Here is a 24,550-nt window from a genome sequence, read left to right as displayed (position 1 = left end):
GGATTGGAATTACACTGGAGTCAATGTCCTAGGTGCAGTCTTCAGCTGTTAGCAGATGGGAGGAGAAGAATAAATAGCCCACCTTTCTCACTCTTGAGAGGTCCCCTCAGGTGAGGCATATTATACACTGTATTCTAGAGTCCCTTGGCAGGACAGAGCCTCAGCTTCTCAGAGTGGCAATGTGTTTCCTAACACACCCATTACTGATCTCCCTTCCTCCCCTGCTACTTTTTTTAATTCATATTGGTGAATTTTGGAAGTCTTTCCTTAATAAATTATTTGTTCTATAATCTTTATCTCAGGCAGAATCTGCTTCTGGGGAAACTAACCTAAGAAAGCTATCATTTGTAATCACTTATAACAAAATCTAGAATAAAATAAACATTCAGTAAATGTTAATTCTCCTTTTTCTCACTCTTATTTCTCTCCCAGCTCTAGTTAAAGGTGCATGATGAAAACGTCCTAGAAAGCAATCTCTGGACTTCATTATAGTCTTGGAGGCAGGGAAATTGAGAGTCATAGAGACCTGGGAGAAGGCATGCTATTGCTTTAGAACTAAAAAGATGCAATAAAGACCCAGACAGACCAAAGTGAGATGCTGGTGAAGTTAAGTTATAATGGTGAGTTTGTGACTCTTGTGTCCCTCACTGCACGTTTCATACTCTGCCATACCACACTGTTCTATGAGATGATATAAGACAGTAGTAGTACTATGAAGACAACCCTGAGTAAGAGAAAATTTTCACACTATTAGACCAATAAAAGTAGGTGGAAAAATCAGCAAAGTGTTCTGTGAAGTTAGTCGGAGCTTCCCCAGGCCTCCTCTTCTTATCTATCAAAGCTGGTAGCAGCAGAAGTAGCCATGCCACGTAGAGATGTAGAAGGGCCTTCAACCTCCATCAGTTCCTCAAAGCCACTGTATATACATACAATGCATAAAATTAAACAAAAAGTGTGCTGGCTATCTAATTGCGTTTTTAAGCCATGTATTCCCATCCTGTCTTATAATCATTTGCCACCTCTAAGCTGGCCTTCTACAAACTGAAGTCTCTACTGGCTTTTGGAAATATAAAAATCAATTCCCTGCTGGGGCCTATAAAGTCAGATCTCTCTGATCTATCCTTCCTTCATGATTGTTAGATTCTGATATATTGCCCATCCTTTAATTCCTTAAAATATGTCACATATCTTTTTTTTATTCATTTATTCACACGTGCATACATTGTTTGGGCCATTTCATATCTTTTTAAATGTTGTTTCCTTGTCCATAAAATTTTCTTATCAATCACTTACATGGCTATCTTCCTCTTATTCCTTCTGTGTCTGCCTAAGTGTTGTCTTCACAATGAGGTCTTCTCTGACCACTTTATCTGAGGGAAAAAAAACCCAAAAACTAACAGTTAAATACTGCTTCAGTGAAGTTGTATAGCAAACAAAAAGTTTTTTGTGTCAGGCAGTAATGAAAATTTACTTAACCTAGATATCTGGGTGTGGGTTAGGAGTGTGCTGGCCCCATTTAGGTTTGTTCATGTCTGTGTTGGCTCTTTTGGAGGTCAACTGATCTAAGGTACCTCTGCAGATAAAACTCTGCTCCCTGGTTCTTTTATATTCCTCTCAGGAACAGTGGGCTGATGCAGACATATTTATTATCTACTTCTTACACATAGTAGAAGTGTAACAGAAACACAAAGGCATCTTAAGGCATAGGCTGAGAACTGGTCCTTCATTACTTCCACCTATTCTGTTGGCCAAAGCAAGTCACAGATCCAAGCCCAGCACAACTGTTATACTACTTCTGTATAGTATATGAGGAACATGGGAGACAGAGAGTGAATGTTAATGAAAGTAGTCCAATCAACTATACCAGGTCCCCTATTATTCTTGTTCAGAACACTGTTCCCATTAAAAAATTTTATTTTCTATAATAATTTGTTTAGAATCTGTCTTGCTTATAAAACCTTTTCTTTAGACAAAAAAGAACAGATTATGCCATGGGAAAAAATTAAACCCCAAATTAACACAGTAAAACTTTATTTCTCCCTCATGTCACTAATCAATGCAGATTGGGGGGCCTTCTTCCACTGAAACTGTGCCAACTGGGTCTCAGCAGTCTGCCAGGGAAAGAGAAAATGAAATGATCACATGGGATGATTTCTTCCAGAGCCAGGCCTAGAAATGGTTTCTATTCCCTACCCTTTGGCCAAACTTTCAGTCACATGGCTCCAATCTAGCTGCCGTGGAAGATGGAAGCAGAGAAATTCAGTATTTTTGTATATCCAGAACTTCCAGGACTATAAGGTCTTTAATAACATGTGTTTCTAGCACCATAGTGCCTGGTTACTAGAAGCTCTTCATTTGTTCAATAAATGAATGAATGATGTCTGACTCCTAACTCAATTTTTTCATGTATGGAAAGAGTCAAGATGTATGCCTAACAAAATCATCATAAAGAATTAAACTGTATGATAGGGAGTTGTATTTTGGGAAGGATATGCTTTCTAGGGACCTCTTTTAGTTTACAACTTTACAACTTCACCTTTATTTCAGAAGTACATAAGAAATATTGTTAGAACAGAGAACCAGTGGCTCATATCTGTAATCCTAACTACTTTGGAGGCTGAGGTTTGAAAGATTACTTTTCCAGGCCAGCCTGGGCAAATAAAAGCTTGCAAGACCCCATCTCAAAGGAAAAAACATGGTTGTGGTGGTGTACGCCTGTCATTCTGGCTACAGCAGGAAGCCTAACATAGGAGGATCACTATCCAGACCAGCCTGGACAAAAAAGGGGGCCTTATCTCAAAAATAACCAGAGAGAAAAGGGATGAAAGTATGGTTCAAGTGATAGAGTACCTACCAAGCAAGCACTGAATTCATACCCCAGTACTGCCAAAAATATTGTTAGCAGATATTTTAGTTTATCATTATAATGAGGAAAAACAGTTAATTTGTGTAACTATGTGTCTGGACATACAAATCAAGACTTTTAAGTTCATTACTTAAGATAATAGTAGTGATGATCTAGACAAAGGTCAAGACAGGGGATCTAGAACAGAGAAAGGTGTAGGGATGAGCCAGTCTAGATCAGAACTTTCACTACAGGTTCAGGGCTTCCTTGTTGCTGGCAGAACCCAGGCCCAGCAGTTCTATTCTTGTCTATTTTGCTCCCCCCCTGTAGGATTAAAGGAATTTGGAGAGGCGAGCATATGTAAAGGCAACCATGAAAGCCTTTTAGAGATCCACAATTTCTGCCACTTTTTCCCCTCTTTTTCTTATTTATGGAAAAAACTTAATGAATCTTGGTTTTATTGACTAAATTACACAGAGTATATAAAATGCTAACCAAGACATTTACTGATTACCCAATTAAATGCCTTCCATGAACCACAGATTGTGCTGCATGCTCATCTTCTAAGACCCCATGGTATAGAGTGTGTACCTGTGTTAAATCACATAGCAGATTACATTTAAATCTGCTTTGTATGTCTTCTCTTCAACAATAAACTCTTCTGTGGAGCATATTAATATTGTATCCCAGACCCCACATAGACTAGGACCCAGAAGACCTTAGTCTCATATTCGGAATTCTGTTTTCCCTTCCAATGTCTGAAAAATCTTCACATCTGGACTTTAAAACTCTGCTTTTAAATTCAAGCAACTCATAGTGCCTGCTGCAATGACATCTTTTGTTCCATCCAGATTTCATGATCCCATGCTTTCTGGAAAGTCATCCTACTCTGATTCTTACAGGGTGGGCACTTGTAAGATGTGACAACAAATCCTAATGAATATCCTGAAGATACTGCTGATCTTCAAAATGTAGTAAATTCTCATATGCTAAGGATGGATATACTGTAATTTTTCACAAATGATGAACTGGTTATGGTTATTTCAAATTTCTTTCAAGTCTATAATTCAGCACAAAAATGCATGAGATTGAGTTTGTCAAATTACTTTGCTATGCAGTGCCTGTACTTCATTAGCTCCTAAACACTGTTGGCATTAAAAGTCAATGCTTATTAATAATCACATCACCAAACACTAATAGAAGATTAGCCATGAGACTCAGTTAAAGTTGTTTGCCAATCAATGTCTATTTCAAAGCATTCTTGACATTTCAAATCCCCTGATTTTTTCATTTATGCAATATTTGGAAACATAGATCTAAAACTTTGGTATTGTGAAATATGCCCCACTAATGTATTCTCTGGATTTGAAAGATTAATTTTAATGAATGTTTAACATTTGTATTAACTAATTGTTCTTAAATATTATTGAAATGTGTAGCTGGTAGTTGCACAGCTTGACATCCAGATCTGGCCTATTTACTTGAGGCAGTCATACCTCAAGTGCTGTGGCAACACGTATTAAATATTGCAGGATCTATAGTCATTCACACTGATTAGAAGCATAACTGAACAAGGTCCTTGCCCCTGGGAAATCATGTCTTAAGTAGGAATTTATACTCAAAGGACAATTTATACTGAAAGTCAAAGGACTTTCAACATGCTCTTTCTATTTTTGAGTAGTTTGTCAAAGAAGCAGGTCAAACTGGGGGCAAATGCAACTTGGGCCACAGAAAGATGCAGAAAATGTAGAGAGGAAAGGCTACAATAAGGAGCATGTGTTCACGTGAATTAGCGACTGACACTACAATGAATGAGTTTCTTCTGTGTCACGTACATATGATTAAGGCACTTAGTAAGGAAGTTTTATTTCTAAAATGTTGATTTAAAAACTGGAAACCAGAAATACCACAAAACAGAAGTTATAGCCCAAAGCAAGGAACCTCTTAAAAGGTTTTTAAACAATACATTCATATATAACTGTCTTGATAAGTCTTTTAAAATAAACTTATTTCTGGATGCTCAGGCACTCATCCAAGTGAACATTGGACCAACCATAACAGATAGAATTAAAAAAGAAAAAGAACACATTTTCATGTGTAATTTTTGCAGCATCATCTGTGATTTAGAGGAAGGGAATCATTAAGGCTGATGTGTTGGATTCTAATATAACCAACAGGGTTTTTTGTTATCTTTTTAGCTTTAACATTAATCACACTAACCATTGCAAGGCTCGATTCCAGTGATGTGGAAGACACAAAAGCAAATCTGCAAACTTTTAAAATAATATACATAACCCAATATTTATTGTTTCAAATTCATATAGGTATTCCTTTCAGTGTATTAAATGGTGAATGTACTTTAAAGTAGATGGGCAATTTTCATTTAAAAAATGACGAGTATCAAAAATAAGAATTTAAGTATATCACTTTCTTAGATATTAGGCAGGCACACTATGTCTTGAGCCACTCCACCAGCCCCCACTTTCTTAGATATTAGAATAATGCATTTAGGCTTATAATTTTACTTGTTATAGTAAAACAGTAATAAAAAGGAAAAAAACCTTTCTTTAAGGAGAGTGCATAGTTTTTAACTTGTTTTAAGAAAACAAGTTAAGTTATTACTTTAAAAAAACCCTGAGACACTTGAGGTCAATTATTACTTTCACTGAACAGAAAAAGAAGTTGCAATCGCTGATTCCTATTTTCTAATCAGCAGACCTAAACTCTAGTAAGAGTACTTAATCATCTATGGACTGGCCATTTCATTAATTTCAACTGTGTTCATGATCACTGCAGCTGAACCTTGATTATTTAAAGGATACAGGTGGAATCTGTTTGGGACCTGGTACAATACTGATCAAACGATTTAGAATTCTGGGGAGTAGACAGAATTGTTAAACATTAAATTCAGCCTTTTACCCCAAGCAAGAATTCTCAGTACAAAATGTTAGTAATAATAGCTGATGGCTGCTGCACACATTTTCCAAAGAGCTTGCTTGGATAATCTCCCCAGTCACCTTGCTAATTTCTGGGACTTTCATTGGCTTCTAGTTTTCTGTTCCTTCTTCAACCCCAATGCTAAGTTCAGCCAATACCTTCATACCAAATATTCTCTAGAATTTACAAAAATCAAAGTGGGTTAAAGAAAGGAACTAAGGCCTTCCACCAGTTCACCCTGCTTCCTGACTGTGTTATTCAGCTTTCTGTTGCTGTGACAAAATCCCTGGGAGAATTAATTTATTTGGAGAAAAGGCTTATTTGGGCTTATAGTTTCAATCAATGGTCTTTGTCAATGGTCAGTTGTGCTTTTGGGGCCTGAGGTAATGTTACTAGAAAGATTAGCACTGGTGGACACCTTGGTTCTTGTGTCTGGTAAAAAAAGAATTCAGGCAAGACACAAAAATACAGTGAAATTGATAAGAAGGTTTATTAGGAAAGGAGTATACTTTCAATAGACTGAAAGCAGGCCTTTTCTAGAGTGAGGTCTTTGGTATCAGCATTTGGATCTGGAATATTTATTGAGAAATTCTGGCCTGGGTCCATTTGCCCCTTCTTGTAGAGGGTCTTTTTCTTAAGTTAAAGAGTTACCTGTGTGAAACTTCCAGCTTCAGGCCTAGCTGATATTTAGAGTGTGGCTTACTCTTGAGTAAAGAAAGGATTAAGCTTTAAGTGAGTGACTGACTTTAAAGTATCCAGGGATATCCCCTGGTGTCCATGGGCTGTGCTACATCTGTGGATTTGGGAAGTTTAATTACAAATTATTTTCTCCGCTTGGGGCCACCACTTATGTCTAACTGCTACTTATCAGTGAGACAGAACATCGCAGCAGGACTGCATGGTGAAAAAATCCTGCTCACCTCATGGTAGTCAGAAAGTAGAGAGAGGAGGGGCTGGAGTTCCAAGGTCCCCTTGAAGAGCACACCCCATGACCCAGTTTTCTTCTACTATGTCCTACCTCTTAAAGGTTCCATCCTCTCCCAATAACACAAGCTGCTGATCAAGGTTTTAAAATATGGACTTTGGGGGACATTCCAGATCCAAACTATAACACCCAACCTTCTACTTCCCATGAGGAGAGTCTCTTTCCGCCAGCCCCAGGCACACTCTGCAGCTCAGAGTCTCTGCCTCTATATTCAGAGGGCAGACACACTGAGAAATGTTCTCAAGAAAATCTGGCATCACTCTACAAGGAATTCTCTTAACAATAAAATTTAATACATCTTAATAAATGTATGTAGAAATGCAAATTCATTCAATAAAAAAACAGGTATGAAGTACTTGCAGTCTTTCATATATGATCCTGAGTTTTGTAGAAATAAGAGGACAAATCAGAGAGAAAAACAGCCTATAAAGAACCCACAGCTTAGTTGTTTGATGTGTTGAAACATAAGTGAAGTGACTATAATAAAGTGTTTTGAGAGATAAAGAGCAATGGAAATTCAGAGGACAGAGCTTCCATGCAAATGAGAAGAATTGAGAAAGACCTCCTGGAAAAGGCGTCTTATTATATGGACTTTGAAGGGGATGGTGAGATCAGACATGCAGAAGTAGAGACAGCCATGTGAATAAGGACAAAGTGCAGGTGGGTGTGGAGAGGTACAGCAAGTATTTCCACCTGCCTGGCCAGGAAAGTGTGCTAGAAAAACTGTGTGTGGGGGAATGTTGTAAACTTGGGGCCAGAGAACAAATTTTTGAGAGTCATCGTAAGGAATTTAGACATTGTCTTCTCCTCTATAAACAGTGACAAGACTATAAAGAATGTTAAGTCACGATAAAACCTTTATTTCTAACTCATTTTTTTGTTGCTTTTGAGCTTGGTTTTTAACTTTTTAAAATTATTATTATTGTTGCACTGGAGTTACATTGCAACACTTACCAAACTTCTTACATTATATCACAGTTGAATTCACCCCCTCCATCATTCTCCTTTATCTCACCTCTTGCATTCATGGAATAGTTTCAACAGGTTTCATTTTTTCATTTTCATGCATGAGTACATAGTGTTTACACCCCATTCATGCTCCCTTTCCTTCTATCCTCTCCCCTCCCACTGGTACCAATCCCCCAGATGGGACCTGTTTTACCCTCCCATTTTCCGTTTTTGAAAAAAAGACATTTTTATTTGTTTAAGATAGCAATATAGGGAGTTTCATTGTGACATATATTATAATATAATATATGTATTATAACCCTAATTCGTTCATCCCCTCTACTTTTCTCCTTTCTGCCTTGGTCCCTTTCTTATGGTGATTTCAACAGGTTTAAAATTGCTATATTCATTCTTGACTAGAATGTGCATCAACCATATTCTCCTTCTTTTACCCTCCTTTTCTGCTAGTGGCTTTTTTAAAAATTTGTTTTTACATTATATTATTCTGTCTCACTTTAATAATGCATTTGTAATTACAAAGTTACTTGAGCCTAAACACACCATTTGCTAAGCTTTATTTGGTCTAATACTGTGTTTTCAACAAATAAGTAATTGTATCAATTACATAAACACAATATTCATCATTTTGTTTTTTTTATATTTTCACGTTTCTTTCTTTTTATTTTCCAGAATATCTTTTAGAGTTCCTTTCAAAGGGGGTTTGTTAGTATTTAAGTTTTACTGTGTACATTTGACTTTATTAAGCATATCTTAATTATTTTCTTTGTCATTTCATTCCCCTTTTAAAATTTTAATTTAAACATTGCAGAAAGTAATAGTGACAACATAGCTTCCCTTAAGACTGCTAGAACACCAGACTCTGCCTGACTTTGTTCCATTAATAAATGGAAGTTCCCTGTACTCTGGACTCGCACACTTTATCATTGGGTAGAGAGTGTTGGGTTTACTGATTCATATATAAAGATTTAAATTATAATTGTAAGGTCGTGTTCTGCTTTATTTCCCCTGGGGTATAGAGTGCAAATTTTCATATAAAATTAATGTTATATCTTCCTTACTCTCATGGAAGTCACTTTTCTAAGATAAATTTGATGATTTCAAGTGCATATGGGTAATTTGGACTCAATTATTTTAATTATGCATGATACAGTGAATACATTCAGTTATGACTGCATGCACTCATAATAACTGACAATGTCAATGCACTTTGTTTTAATGATCATTGGGAATTACTAAATCCATGTTCAAGGTACAGTATAAAAATGTAAGATGCTATTCAAATGGAGTAATTAGAGGAGAAGATAATTCTGGTGTGTAAGAAATACAATTATGAGATATTTAAAAAGAAATTATGGTTTTATAATTTCTAACATAAGGGAAATAGGTTTCACATTTATTTCTTAGTTATTAGTAATAAAACAGGCAAGGAGGAATATCACCATACAAAGCAATTTCCTTGCAGGTACTGAAGTGTTACTTTAAGAATGAAGGTGGACAACAGTATCCTTTTGTTACACACTGGATGTATACACCCACAGCTCAAAGGTTTAAAGTGGTAGTATCTGTGGAATTTCTCTAATAGGATGTATAACCTGACAGCCAGAAAAGCTTCTCATTAAGTTCTTCACATTCCATTCTTATTTATTATGTTCATTTAGATGCATTTGTTAATTTATAAGTTCAGTTAATTAAAATTTTTAAATTTTCTTTTTTTTTAAAGGAGCCCGCCACATGAAAAAAATGCAAGTCAAAGTGGTCACAACCTAGAAGTCTGCAGAGACAGGAATAACTAGCAAGTAGATACTATGTTATTTTACTATGCTTAAGTATAAAGAATTCAGTAGTGTTCTGGGAATTCACTCAATAACAGACAAATAGTCTTGTAATTTTAAATTTATACTTAGCAACATTTGTGCTAATTTATATTACACCACAAAAATAATTAGGATGAAAAATGGTAACTATGAATTTTAGGAAACTCATTTTCTGTCAGTAATGATATTATTTTTGGTCATAAATATAAGTTTAAATATCGTATCTTCCATCTGGTCTGGTTTTTAGAGCCCTAATTTAACACTTATTCTTTCAAAAAATAAGAAAAGTAAATGATCTCCCTGCCTAGTAACATATCTAACCACTATGTAAATGCATTGATTCCTCTCATAAACCATTAACAGAAATTATTTTATAATCATGCTTTTAAGAAATAAAGTGAAAGCACATTTACTTTTGAAGGTTACATTTCAAAACTTCAAGGTGATATTAAATGAAATCCAGGCATAAAATAGAAATTTTCCATTTATCAGTACTCTCTGACATTTCAAGAAATAAAATTGGAGATTTAATGATAAAACCATGCAACATTTCAATGAATGAATAAAAAATGGATTAAAAATGTGGAAAGGGTAAATAAGATAATTTAAATGGCAAGGAGAATATTTGAAAATCTCATTGCTCCATATTACTGTGGTTGGAGTTTATTCTCTCCTTAAATGTACCTTGAAGATTGTAATAGAATCATAAAATGTTTAAGCTAAAAGCATTTTAAGAAGCATTAATCTCAAATATTTCACTGTAAAAAGGAACTAAGTTTGAAATTAGAAACAAATTTTATATTTTACAATTACGTATGTATATATACATACATAAACATATATACATTTTAAAGATAAAAATGCAGTTAGCTCTTAATGAGTTTTTTCAATGATAATCAATGACAAAAATATATTTGCAAACAGGTGTATAAGAAATGATGGTGGTACTTGAAGTGAAAATAGTTTATAAATTATGTAGAAATATTTTATGTTTAAAATCCAGAGTAATATTTCTGTGAAACTATAGAAAATATGTAAAATTGTGTTTCAGTTTCTTAACAGTACAGATTCCTAAAAAATTGTGTAAGCCAACAGTAGTTTCTCCTTTTTCAATGTTCTTTTAAGACTTTATGAAAGACAAATCATGGATGACAAATACTTCATGTATAAAATCTATCAAATATTTACACAGTTGGAGCCCCACATATTGATATGAAGAATATTTAACACTAACTAACTTAGTGAAGATAAAAATATTTTATAATGTAAATGATTAGCCCTAATGCATTTGGTTTATACATTTAGAATTTTTATCGACTGTCATAAAGTGACACCTGTGTATAGTTAAGAGAGGGTGGAAAGGAAAATATCTTCAAAACTCAAAGATTTTCAAATAGATCAGTTGGGCTACTCTCATATTGAAGAAGAGAAAATTGTGAAAACATATCTCAGTATTAGTTCAGAAGGAAATCACAAAGTACATAAATTGAAAGGCATTGAGGAACTTAAAAGCAGAGTTCATAATAAAAAGAAAGAAAGAGAAAATATATTGGTGCCAGTAAACTGTTGGGAGGGAGTCTGATCTCATACAAACGGGTAACTGATACTTGAAATAATCTTGGTGGAAATTTCAAGAGTCCAGCTAAAGTGGTGGCAGTGGAGATAGAGATGACCTTTATTTGAAGGACATAACTTCTTCACCAGGTTCCCTAAGAACATAGTCTGAATGGCTGAAAAGTGAAGAATCACAAACTTTAAATAGAGGATAAAAATTGGTATTTTAGTAAGAAAGATGAAATGCTAGTTGGTAGTGCCTCTAATACATAGCAAAAACAAGGGTGATCATAGGGGTGCTGGAAAAACAGAACAGAAGCTCTAGGATTGAAAGACATACAAGATGAATTATCTGGTTAGAGATAATGCTTGAAGCTACCAGAATTTAATCAGACAAAAAAAAAAGCTTATATGCAGTGAAAGGGGAAATTACTCAGGAAGATATTTGAGGATCATCAGTATTCGATCATAAAAAATCTGTTTGAAACAAGAGGAATCAACCACAGAAATGAGAAGAGTCTGAAATAATAGGAAAACTGACTTCCAGTGGCTTTTTTTGTTGTTGCTACTATAAGAAACCAAAGAAGCAGTAAGATTCTAAAGGTCAATAGTACTAAATGCTGTTGAAGAGTCCAGGGGGAGGATGACTGAAAAAGTGTAATCTTTTGGACACATTAATTAGACTATGATTGGGAAACCCAATGGAGCCATCAAACTTGGAAAGCTAGATACTCTTATGAATCCCTTACAATATTGTGCCACCATTCTTTCCTTTATCTCCTTCATTTGTTTATCCCAATGGTAGAGTTATGTTTTTAGGATTTATCTGTGAGCAGTTTATTTTTTAATCAGATTTGCTTTTTTCTCAGAATATCATTATTTTAAATATTGTGAAACTTCCCAAAATTTGGATAGCTAATTCATTTAATGTACACTAGTAAAAGAAGTCATATTTGTGGGTAATCCTATCAAAAATACACGACTTCTTATTTTTCCATTTGTTAATCTCAAAGATTTCCCACATTAGACTGACAAATGTTCTATTTGCCTCGCAAATAATAATTTCAAGCAGTCCCTAGCCAATAGTAGGTATACTTGCCAGAAATTTTAGAAAGAAAAAGAAGAAAGAAAGTGAGAGAGAGAGAGAGGAAGGAAGGAAGGAAGGAAGGAAGGAAGGAAGGAAGGAAGGAAGGAAGGAAGGAAGGAAGGAAGGAAGGAAGGAAGGAAGGAAGGAAGGGAAAGAATTACTATCTTCCTTCCCTTGGATAGTTCTCACAATTTCTAAAGTACTACTACTTCCTGCTTGAAGAAAATACACTCAGTATATTTTGACTATTTCTTAATTCTCAAAAAAAATAGAATGAAGAGGAAAATAAGATTATGAAACATAAAATGTTTCATAAGTGTGAGGCCCTGAGCTCAAACTCCAGTACTGCCAAAAAAAAAAGGAATCAACTACTGACACAAACAACAAAATGAACAAATCTCAAAAGCATTATGATAAGTAAAAGAATCCAAATGCAAAAAACTACATACTTAACTTACATTATATTCTACAAAAGACAAGACCATAGCTACTATAATAAGATCAGTAGTTGGCAAGGACTATGGTAGGGGAAGAAGATTGACCACAAAAAGTATGAGGGACATTTTTAGGATGACCAACCAAATATTCTACTTCTTGATTGAGGTAGTCAATACTTAATTACTATATATGTTTGTTAAAAATATCAAACTTTAAACCTAAAGTATGCCTCAAAATATATATTATTAAGAAAAAATAATAAAATTTTTGTTCTGAGAATTTATATTCACGGGAAAATTTGGTAGGAAATACAGAAAAGTACGACTTGACCTCACACATGCACACAAAAGCATTATGTTTGTTACCATCAATGAACCTCTCTTGATATGTTGCTATCACCCAAAGTCCATAGTTTACATTAGAATTCAGTCCTGGTGCTGGATATTCTATGGGTTTTGATAAGTATAGAACGACATGTACTCACCATTTTAATTATAGCATCAGACAGAATAGTTTTCACAGGTTTAAAGATCCTCTGTACTTCATTCCAGTTAGTCTCTGGCAACCATTTATCCTTTTTACTTTCTTCACAGTTTTCTATTTTCCAGGAGGTCATGTATTTGAAATCAAATAGTAGGTAACCTTTTAAGATTGGTTTCTTTCACTTAGCAGTGTGCATTTAAATAACTTCCATTTCTTTTCATGGATTAATAACTCTTTTAGTATTTTTAGCACTAAAAATATTGTCACTGTATAGATATACCACTGTCTTAAGTATCCTTTCAAGAAATATTGATTTTAATGGCTGTTTTAGATTCTGCTTCTGGGTAACTTTTATTAATCAACTTACCATAATTTGTTGTCACCAACTTTGACACCTAAAGTACTAAATATATAAGCTAATTTGAATATATCCTTATTTATTTACTATTGTTTCCAAAGTGATATGTACCCAGGTACAAACTTGTTGAGACATATGTACTTTTTAAAAGAAATTAAAATTTTTAAATTATTTTGTTGAGCTAAAGTATACACAAGTTAAAACTTACCATTTTAACCATTTTAAGTATACATACAGTTCAGCGACATTAAGTGCATTCACATTTCTAGGCAAAAAGTCATTTTAATGCTAATAGTTCAAAAATCTAAACTTTGTAAATTATATCAACTAAAAATGTCTGTTCCAACTCTATTCTCAACTAACCAATTTCCCAATCTAGAGGAAGATAACTAGTGTTAGGAGTTTCTGATATAAATTTCCAGAAATAATTTTATGTGCACAAGAGTATGTACACACACATGTATTTTTCCATTTCCATAGAAATCACAGCATATTTAGATATTCATTAATACCTTGCTTTTCTGTGAGTAGAAAATATTGCACATGACTTCATATGTGCTCACAAAAAAAGTTTATTATTTTATTATTTTTTGTAACTCCTCAATAATACATTTTGTGGCTTTATATCACTCCAGTCTTTTGTTATCATAAGCAGTACTGCTCTAAATGACCATATAAATCATTGTTTTGAATCTATGCAACTGTATCACAGGAGAAATGGAATTGCTGCGTATAATGGTATACCATTTTGTAATTTTGGTAGATTTTATAAAATTGCCATGCTCCATTTTACCACTGTCCATCAGGTTGTGAATATGACTTTCTAAACTTAATGGAATGGTATAGAACTTAAAAGCTGTGATGGTTGTACATCACAGGGTTATATGTATTCTTACAGTCTTTCTACACTCTTTTTGTGGGATGTATTTTTTCCTGACACTGCTACTCAGAATTATATTGTAATTAGTCTTTTTTTCCTTTTTCTAATTCTGCTGCATATAGAGTAATAACCTGAATTATTTCAAGTTACATTTTCCTGAATATTAGAAGGATATAGCATTGTTTCATATGTATGTCAGTCATATACTCTTCTCTAAATTGTATGCTGATTTCATTCACCTATTTTTATTGTGTTGTCTTTTTCTTATAACTTTGTAACTAGCCTTTGTATATGATATAGTCTTTTTTACTTTCAAATGTATTGCAGGTGTTTCTTCAGTAAAATTTGATTTTGCTTATGTTAGCTATGTGAGGCAAAATACAGCTTTTGTTTTGAAATAGAATTAACTATTTAGTTTTTGCCATAATTCTTTTACATGTATATTTTATATCCATATTTAATTCTTCAGAAACAGGTAGTTCTTGTAGATTATGATAGTTTTCATCTTAATTCACCTGCAATTATAGAAAAATCAGTTTTTATAATTAGGGAATGTTTTATCTTTAATATAAAATATAGAGATGACTTCATACTTTTATACTGCTATTCTAAAAATCTTACTTTCCAGATAAAATATGTCAATAAACAAAAAAAAGAACCTCATTTGAGACTTAACAGATTAAAAGAAAAAAGTATCAAAAAATGCCAAAAACAGCACAGGAATAGATTTTTTTTTTAACTTTCTGAATCTAATTTGGTAGATAGAAGTCCTTGTGAATTATTTCTTATTTTCCTCCATGTTTTACAGGACAGTTCTCACAATTGTTAGGAAGAATATTTGAATATGAAACCTTTAATTTTTATTGCAATCCAGCTCGTGTGATATTTAGAGACTTGGATTCTTTATAAGTTACAGTGTTAGAAAGTATCTTAGTCCATTCAGGCTGCTGTAACAAAAGACCATAACCCATGCAAAGAATAAACAGTTCTGGAGGCTGGGAAGTTGCAGATCTGGTACCTACTTAAGACCCCTTCCTCATAGGCAGGTGTCTTCTCAGAATTTGACATGGTAGAAGGGGCTGGTAAATCTCTGAGGCCCCTTTTATAAGGACACTAATCCCATTTGTGAGGATTCTGCCCTAATAACCTAGCACCTCCCAAAGACCTCACCTGCTGATATATCACTTTGGGGATTAGGATTTTGACACATGATTGCTGGGGATATTAATACTCAGTCTATTGCAAATAGGCATCAAGAGTAACAAAGATGTGAATCATGGAAGCTATAGGGCCTCACAGTTAAAAATGCATGTTCTAAAGTTGGATTGCCTAGATTAAAGTGAAATACTATTTATGGCTGTATAAGATTAAAAATACTTAACATGTCCTTGCTTCTATTTCCTCATCTGTAAGATTGAGTATAACACAGGTCCAGTATCTTTTATTTCTTTCAGATTTTGGATATTATTTTCATATTTTGAAATATTCACATACATATATAACAATATATCTTGAGGATGGGAAATAAGTACAAAATGGAATTTGTTTGTGTTTCATGTACACATTATAGATAGCTTGAAGATAATTTTATACAGTACTTTTAGTGCAACCACATTTTTATTGCCACCCATCACATGAAGTCATGTGGAATTTTTACTCGTAGCTAAGATATTTTGAGCTATTCATTTGAAATATGAAAGCCAGAGCAGTGTGTGAAATGGATTGGAATAAGCAGAAAGATACATGACCACACAGCACACAATTAACAATTTAAGATTATGTTCTAATAAACCCATAGTAATTTGAAAATGCCATAAATTAAAATGCACTTAGTGCACCTAATCTAATGAACATCGCTGCTTAGAAGTACAGTACACTGTTGAGAATGTTGTTCGCCTTTGTGATCATGTGACTGGCTGAGAGCCACACCCAGCTGCCATCGTTCAGCATCACAGCCAGTATCATATCACATATGATATCATTTGTCATATCACTAGTCCAGGTACGGACCAAAATTTGAAGTACAGTTTCTGCTGATTATAGATCACATTTACACCATCATAAAGTTTAAAAATGGTAAATCAAATCACTATGAGAGACCATCTCTATTTGAGAACCAAGAAATACAAATCAAATTGGACAAATTTGTTTAGAAAGGAAGCACACTTAGAATATACTTATATTTAGGACTTTGTACAAAGCTCTCATTCATAGCTTGTAAAGGTAACTATGCAGAAGACAAATTTATACCTTTTAACACTGGGATTTATTTATTCAATGTTTATGGAACATCTACTATTTGTCAGAAAGTATTCTATGTTACAGTGATTTGGTAGTAAAAAAAGAGATTAAATACACATTTTCCTAAGGATTTGTGTTTTATGCAGGGAGTGATAATTTAAGGCTATGAATTTGAGAGACAGATCCTGAAAACTATGCATGAATTGGATCAAAATAGGAATAAGTAAATTTAGAAATAATTTAGGAGGCTGGTCCTCTTTTGACAGAACACACAGAAACTTATATTCATGGATGGAAGAGAGAGACCCACAATAATTGTACAGTGTGGGATTAGTGAATTTTTTTAGAGTAGAATCATTTCACTATACTATGGAAGCTTTCTATTTTTAAATAAATTCTCATCCTCCTAAACTGTTACTACAAATAATTATCAATTTATTTGGTTTATGTATCTAGTTTCCTTAAAGTGTGATAAAAATATTTAAAAAACAGAATACATCAGTCGTTGTGTTTGATATCAAGCAATTTAAACTAATCTAAGTTCATGAACAATTGGAAAACCAATTGTTACAGATTAGAGGTTGCATTAATGTGGGCAAAAACTCAAAATCCAAAGAACAAAATGATGAGAAAATTGTTCAGATTCTATACAGGCACCAAAATGGAACGTGCAACTTCTGGTGCCTACATTCTATAAATACTATAATTGAAAGAAAGTTACAGTAATCAGGGGTGAGCTACAAAGTAGCCAGTACAGGAGCAGGAAGCTGGAGGCAAGAAGGGAGGTGAACACAAACTATGCTTGACTCTCAAGGCTTGGATGAGCAGAGTGGCAACTACCAGCTGCACACTCCAAGCTCCTGGCCAGGAGGATCTCTTCATGAGCCAGCAACCTGGCTTCTGTGCCCTGAGGTGTTCTAATGCTAGGAAAGGAAGGGCCAAAGAGAGGGAAATCACTTCTATGTAGTCCAAGTGCATTTATACACAGATTCTCTTAACTTTCATGATATCTCTATAAAAAAGATAAGAAACTGAGGGGCAGAGAAGTTAATTGTGAGTTTTCTATGGTTACTACAGTTACTAAAGGAAAAATCAGTGTTACAATCTAGTTCTATAAGACAGGAAGGATCATTCCATTCTTCTGTATTCCCAGGAGGGAAAAGTTTGCTTGAGAGAAATTGGATGGAGAGGACATCATAAAATTTTATCACTATAATAAAACTCTATAAAGTCATAGGTTTATGAAATAGAAATAAAAAACTTTATTACAACAACAGAAGAAAGACAATAGCAGTATTTGATGCCATTGGATATAAAGGCCATGGTATAAAGGTTGGATTGGAGTGAATCATGGGGTAGGTAGAGAGAACAGTCACCAGATACAGTCACAGGATATCCAGAGGGTTTTGAAATGTAGGACATAGATCTTGACTGAAGATGAAGATTGAAGGGTTTCTACCATGAAGATAAGAACTGAATTCAAGAGTGAGAGCAAAATTGTCTGAAAAAGTACCAATTCAAGGTAAGGAGAGAATTGAGAGTAAAACTTGAGTTAAAAGAAAAACTAAAATTTAAAGAAGTAAGAACATCACCAGGGTAAACTGAGTCCACAGAAGCAAAAAGAGGAAGAATGACCAATAGAGTCAAATAAAAGCTGTTGAGAAATCCAATCATTTGTGGAATCTACCAGTTACAATCTTTTGGGAACCTGTGGAATTTCCTAATCATATAGGTTAAGAAATTGAATGGGCCTTCAGTTGGGTTCCTTGGAAACAGACTGAGATAAAGATTTCTGTGTAGGAAGATTATTGAGTAGCACTAGGTAAAGAGAGGGACAGACATTGAACTACACTACAGCCATAATAAAGGCCTCCTCAGAGCTGAGAGTTAGCAGTGGGACTGGGAAAGCCCTTCAGAATTATGCCAACATGAGGACAAGGCAGCTGGGCCCTAAACCGGCATCAGTCAGTCTTTGAAGGGGTGACATAATTCCCTTCACTACAGGGCATCTCCAAGAGCCATTAGTGTGCAACTTCCACCAAATGGTGGAAGAATGAATGATTCTATCCTGAAAGGAGGACTGTGATGGTTAGTGACTCACAGCATCCCAAGAGACTGGACAAAAATGAATGTGAAAGCCAGGTTACTCTTTTATACACTTTGGTGTAAGGGAAAATATCACTGCAGCCATTAATGCGTTTTCCCAATTTGTTCTTCACTACAATCTTCTTACCAATCCAACTCCTTTATGAATAGTTTCTAAGATAGATGCTTCATTTACTTTTTAGCCTCCCAATGAAGTAGCTCTCTCTTCTTTCACTGTTCTCATTGAGTTGTTGCTCTTAGCTTATTTGTCAATAGGGAACAATACAAATCTGAGTGGATTCCTGGTACCACCCCCTGTAAACATGTGAAGAATATATTTTACAGAATTCCTTTTCTGAGATCAGTTACCATTTGAAAGGAGACTTTCTGTGGAAACTTTAAGGAATTTATTTAAACACTACAAACTAAGATTTATTTTTTTTAAACTAAGATTTAAAAAAGCTCTTTCTGCATTGAAAAGTCTAGTTCTAGTTTTACATATTTTATGTGGAGCTTTACATTTTCTTAGAAGAAGTTATTAAGTGAATACACTATGATTATAAATATGCAATCTTACCATAATCTCATGCTCATGAATATAGAAAAAGTTTAATAAAAACTGTTAATCATTTTGGCAGTTATTAATTTATGGTATCTCTGAGTGTGCGAATGATGTAAAAATAGCTCCCAGGAGGGATTTGAGTCAACATGCACTTATATCATCATGTCAACCATTTTTATTGCTCTGCATTTTTATATTTCCTGTGGGTTTTAATACAAGACAACTGTCTGTGGTAGTCACCTGGGATATGTATTAACTGGCAGTTTTATTACTTTTTTCAAAATATATGACCATTCTTTTATTTTGAATTATCAATAGAATAGTTTAAGATGTGTTAGTGAAGGGGTTTTTTGAAACTGTAAAGTTCTACTATATTAAATACCTATTTAACCAAAAAAAAAATTTCGCACACACAACCCCCAAAAAACTCCAGAAACATGTAACAGCTTTATTGAGATCTAACTAGAAACTGTTTGAAAAGGCAGATTTGTCCTTGCTTTGAAAATACCAAATACACACACACACACACACACACACACACACACACAATCAGTCCCAGTCCCATCTGTCAAATTGCCTGGAGGATACATTTAACAAGGACTGGAGATACATTAAAGGCTATAAAATATGCAGCAAGGGAAGGAAGAATAAAGCCATCCTGCAGTTCATTGGCTTCACATACTGTGCAGTGTACTCCTTGTGAACAAGACAGATTGGGTACTTATTGCTAAATCAAAATATCTGCCATTGTGGAGAGTAAGAGAATTGGAAACAGAGTACTGAACTCCAAATTCCAATTCCTTCCTTGATCATTAGCCAAGGAAATATGAAAATTTATTACATTTCCTTTTATTTTAAGTTGGCACATCAATTTTCCTACCAGGTAACACAACAACAATGTATTTGCAGTTAAGGAGTTTGAAACTCCATTAATATTATTACCAGGTTGGCAATAAGAGAAGTGAACCTTGACTTAAGTTTTGCAGCTATACCCAAAGGAAAAGGAACAAATTGCTAAAGGGTGTGCTTGCAAGCCAGATAATGGCAATTATATAAACTCTCTGTTGTTTCTCCAAAATGTAGAAGCAGTACAGGAAAATAGGGCTCATTTAGAGGATGTTAGCAGAAAATAAGGTTCTCTAAGCCCTCTGAAAAAAGAGACATACTAAACATATTTAGACACCATTTTAAAAGCTGTCTTTTGCTTGGATTGTACTTTTGAAACATTTTCACTTTGCTATCAAATAACAAGTTGAAAAAACATCATCTCGGACAAAATGTTCAATGTCAAACTTCCTGAAAGTGGTCCCCATCTGTGAACATTAGCAAATCTATCCAAGAATTCTCTATTGACGCATTTTGAAGACAGAATAACATCAGATGTTCTGAGACAATTTATATGCACTTATGAAATAGGAACTACACTGTTAAAAGGATCTTGCTGATTAGTAGTGAGAACTTTGAGGTAAAAACTGAAAATCTCTCTGCTATCCTTAAGTTTTTGGACTACATTAACATTTTTATTGATGACTAATTTATTAGAAACATTAGACAGATTAATTCTTTACTACTTTATCCCAACTATGGATCTCTTCTTTGAACCACTTGCATAGACAATGTAATAAAGTATAAAAACAGCCTCTCAATTGAATAAAACATGCTATTAGTTACAATAGTAACTCCAATTTAGTGGTAATAATAATCAGATAATTTAAAAATACTTTCCTTTTTTAAATTTTTTTTATTATTCATATGTGCATACAATGCTTGGGTCATTTCTCCCTCCTGCCCCCAACCCCTCCCTTACCATCCACCCCTCTCCCTCCCTCTCCCACCCCACCCCCTCGATACACAGCAGAAACTATTTTGCCCTTATCTCTAATTTTGTTGAAGAGAGAGTATAAGCAATTATAGGAAGGAACAAGGGTTTTTGCGAGTTGAGATAAGGATAGCTATACAGGGAGTTGACTCACATTAATTTCCTGTGCATGTGTGTTACCTTCTAGGTTAATTCTTCTTGATCTAACCTTTTCTCTAGCTCCTGGTCCCCTTCTCCTATTGGCCTCAGTTGCTTTTAAGGTATCTGCTTTAGTTTCTCTGCATTGAGGGCAACAAATTACTTTCTTTTTAAAAGTCTGGAATATAACTACAAGGAAATAAGCTAAAATTTTTTAATAAACCAAACATTTAGCACTATAACAAACAGATATTTAAAGGTTGTTTACAGTTTTGAAAGTTGGACAGTATTATGCAGTCTAGTGAAAAATAGAATATATGTATTACCCAATATATATACCCAATAGAATGTATATAATACATATAATAATATAGATAATACATATATAATTATATAATATATATTACCCAAAAGAAGATGCATCCAACTATGACTGAAATAGCAGTCACTTGAGAAATCACAAACTTTTGGTTAAGTAAAAAGAGTTGTTTCTGAAAGCTTAGAAATAAAGGATCTATATATCTTGCCCAAATTCAGGAATTGGAAAACAGCAATTTTTTTAAGGCCTATGTGTTAGGAAATGAAATAAAGATAGTTTCATGTTGGCAAACAGGGACAATAATCTAAAGAGAAATTAGATTTGAGTAAATATATTAATGGACCCACTTCAATAAAATATGGAGAATTCTGTAATGCTCAGTTGGGCTTAAAATATAGTTGCAATATTTTGACACTAATTTTTGACAAAATGAATGGTTGGCTCTATCTCATTTTTAAAAAGAAAAAAGTATAGTACCCTTGAACTAAAAATTAGATGTGAAGATGGCGATAACCAGCATTCTCCTTTGTGATATATGCTTGCCAAAATAAACCTCTTAGAATAAACCCCTTTGATAGCTTAGATTAAAAAATGTTTATGGTGAATGGGGATTCCATTCATTCTTGCAAAGATGAGAATGGGTGGCTTAGGAAGTGATCTAAGAGATCTGCACTTGCCAAATGTGAAAGGGATATCTAATTCTTAGGAAAGATTCCAGTGTGAGATCTAGATGTTTTTGTGGAAAAGATAATTTTTAAAAATGATACACAGAGCATTTATTTTGTATCTATTAAAGATTTTATAATGTTATCTAGTCATAAAACGGACATTGTGATCTATTTTTAGCTAAGGACATTTGTAGGTAAAGGAGATTTGGCTTAGATCATGTGGCAGTGTCACGACAGAACAGGAACTAGAATTCAGGTCTCTTGATTCTTAATCCAGAGCCCTTTAATGGAATTCTGGCAAGATTCCTGATGATACTTGATGTTTCCTGTTAGGCACGCAATTAAGCTTATAATTGGGTCTTGTTCCACTTCTGTGTGAACATGACTTTCTTCAGATTCTATGAAATGGTGCATTATTCACCCAGGGACAGAGAAGAGAGTGTAAAATTAAGTCAGTGAAGTAATTTTATTTAAGCTGTCCAGAAAAACAAGGATAAAAACATGATTTGATTATTTGTAATTTTCATCTCATGTTTCCTTATTTTCATTAATTAAGTACCTGATTCATCTATATTAGATACAAGTGACTCATAATTTACTTTTTATTTATTCCTGAAGAATCACAGAAAATTTGCTGCAAATTGGGGCCTCAAATGACTGAAACATCATTATGCAGTATGTTTATAGCCAAAATAAAGAAAATTTAAGCCATAAAAGAAAGTTACTATTAAATTTCAATTGCTTTTATCTGAACATACACACACACACACATACACACACTCACAGTAGCAAAGTGGGATAATTCTGAATTTTTAAGGTTTTGTTTTACTTGTAGTAATATGTTGCAAAGATTTTCTCTCATTGAACACCATCAGTTTTGAATTAAAATAGTACTAGTGCACAATCTCACTAACATTGGAATCTAAAAAAAGTTGATCTTGGGTTAGGGTTGTAGCTCAGTGGTGGAGTGCTTGCATGTCATGCATGAAAGCCTGGTTTCAATTCCAGCACAGAAAAAAGAAAGTTGATCTAATAAAAGTTGAGGCAGAGTAGTGTTTTTCCCAAGTCTGGGGGAGAAGAGGTCAGTTAGTGGGTGCAATACTGTTGCATGATAGGAGACATAAGTTCTAGCATTCTGTGTCACAACAAGGTGAATATAATTAACAATAGGATATTAAAAATCTCAAAATAGTCAGAAAAATTTAAATGTACTCATCATAAATAGTGGAAGATAAAGGTTAATGGCATACCAATTATCCTTAGTTGGTTACTACCTAATATATACATGAATCCAAACACCACATTGTACCTCATAAATATGTGCAAGTATTATGTGCTAATCAAAATAATGAAAAAAAAAATAAAAAATATAGTTGGAAGACTTATATTACCCTTCAATATTATTTAAGACAAAGCTATAATGATCAAGACAGCATGATATTAATGTAAGGTCAGAACTCAACTTGAAAAAATTTTAATAAATATATATTTATGCAATCTAGGTCCTGATTCCTGAACAAAACACAAAACATTTTTATTTTCCCAGAAAGTTTTGCTGCTTTCTAGTCAATCCTTACCCCTCATCCAGAGACAGCCATTGTTATAAATTGTATGATGCCAGATTATTTTTTTGTCCTTGAACATCATATGAATGGAATAAAACAGTAAATACTTAAAAATAGTAGTAGTATGTAGATTATACTTTAATATTATCTCTGAAAAAAATAGAGCCAAATGAACCAGAGTAGGATTAATATAACCAATATAAAGGTCTTTTTATATTTTAATTTTTAAACAAATTTTATTGTGCATATTTAAGATAAGTAACATAATGTTATGACTATATAGTAACATTGTGACTAAGGTGGGAAAATTTAACATCATCATCATCTTACATAGTAATCCATTTTTCTTCCCTGTAACAAGAGCAGCTATAATCTACTCGTTTACCACAACTGAATGCATTACGCTGTTGTTAATAATAATCCTAATATTGTACATTAGATTTCTAAACTTATTCATCCTATATATTTGTTATTTTGTATCCTTGGATTTACCTTTCTTTATCCTCCCCAAACCCTGATATAACCTGTTTTATTCTCTGTGTTTTTGAGCTATTTTATAATTACACATGTAAGTGAGATCATGCAGTAACTTTTCTTTCTGTGTCTGTCATATTTCACATAGCTTAATGTTCTCCAGGTTCACACCTCCTAAGGGAAAAGGCAAGATCTCCTCCTTTGTTAATATTCTATCTAGCTATAGCTAGATAGATCTGTAAATAGACAGATTATTTCCATATGTTGACAACTGTGAATAATGCTGCAATGAACATATGAGTGGAGATATCTTCATCAGATATATTTTA

The 24,550-nt window shown here is 33.8% G+C and overlaps 1 protein-coding gene across 8 annotated transcripts in view; it reads left to right on the top strand.

The window, feature by feature from the left end:
• Nucleotides 1-24,550, top strand: part of Lrrc7 (leucine rich repeat containing 7) — a 509,113-nt gene that overhangs the window by 133,146 nt on the left and 351,417 nt on the right. The window contains exon 3 of one of the 8 annotated variants that reach the window (XM_074079772.1): nucleotides 9,457-9,532. The exons of the other annotated variants lie outside the window; for them this stretch is intronic. Coding sequence (XP_073935873.1) covers nucleotide 9,532 — 1 coding nt within the window. The 5' untranslated portion in view covers nucleotides 9,457-9,531. The remainder of the gene's footprint in view (nucleotides 1-9,456; nucleotides 9,533-24,550) is intronic. 8 annotated transcript variants of the gene reach the window in all.

The sequence above is a fragment of the Castor canadensis genome, chromosome 7, assembly GCF_047511655.1.
Source record: "Castor canadensis chromosome 7, mCasCan1.hap1v2, whole genome shotgun sequence".
Taxonomy (NCBI): Eukaryota; Metazoa; Chordata; class Mammalia; order Rodentia; family Castoridae; genus Castor; species Castor canadensis.
This window is presented reverse-complemented; position numbering and strand designations above follow the sequence as displayed.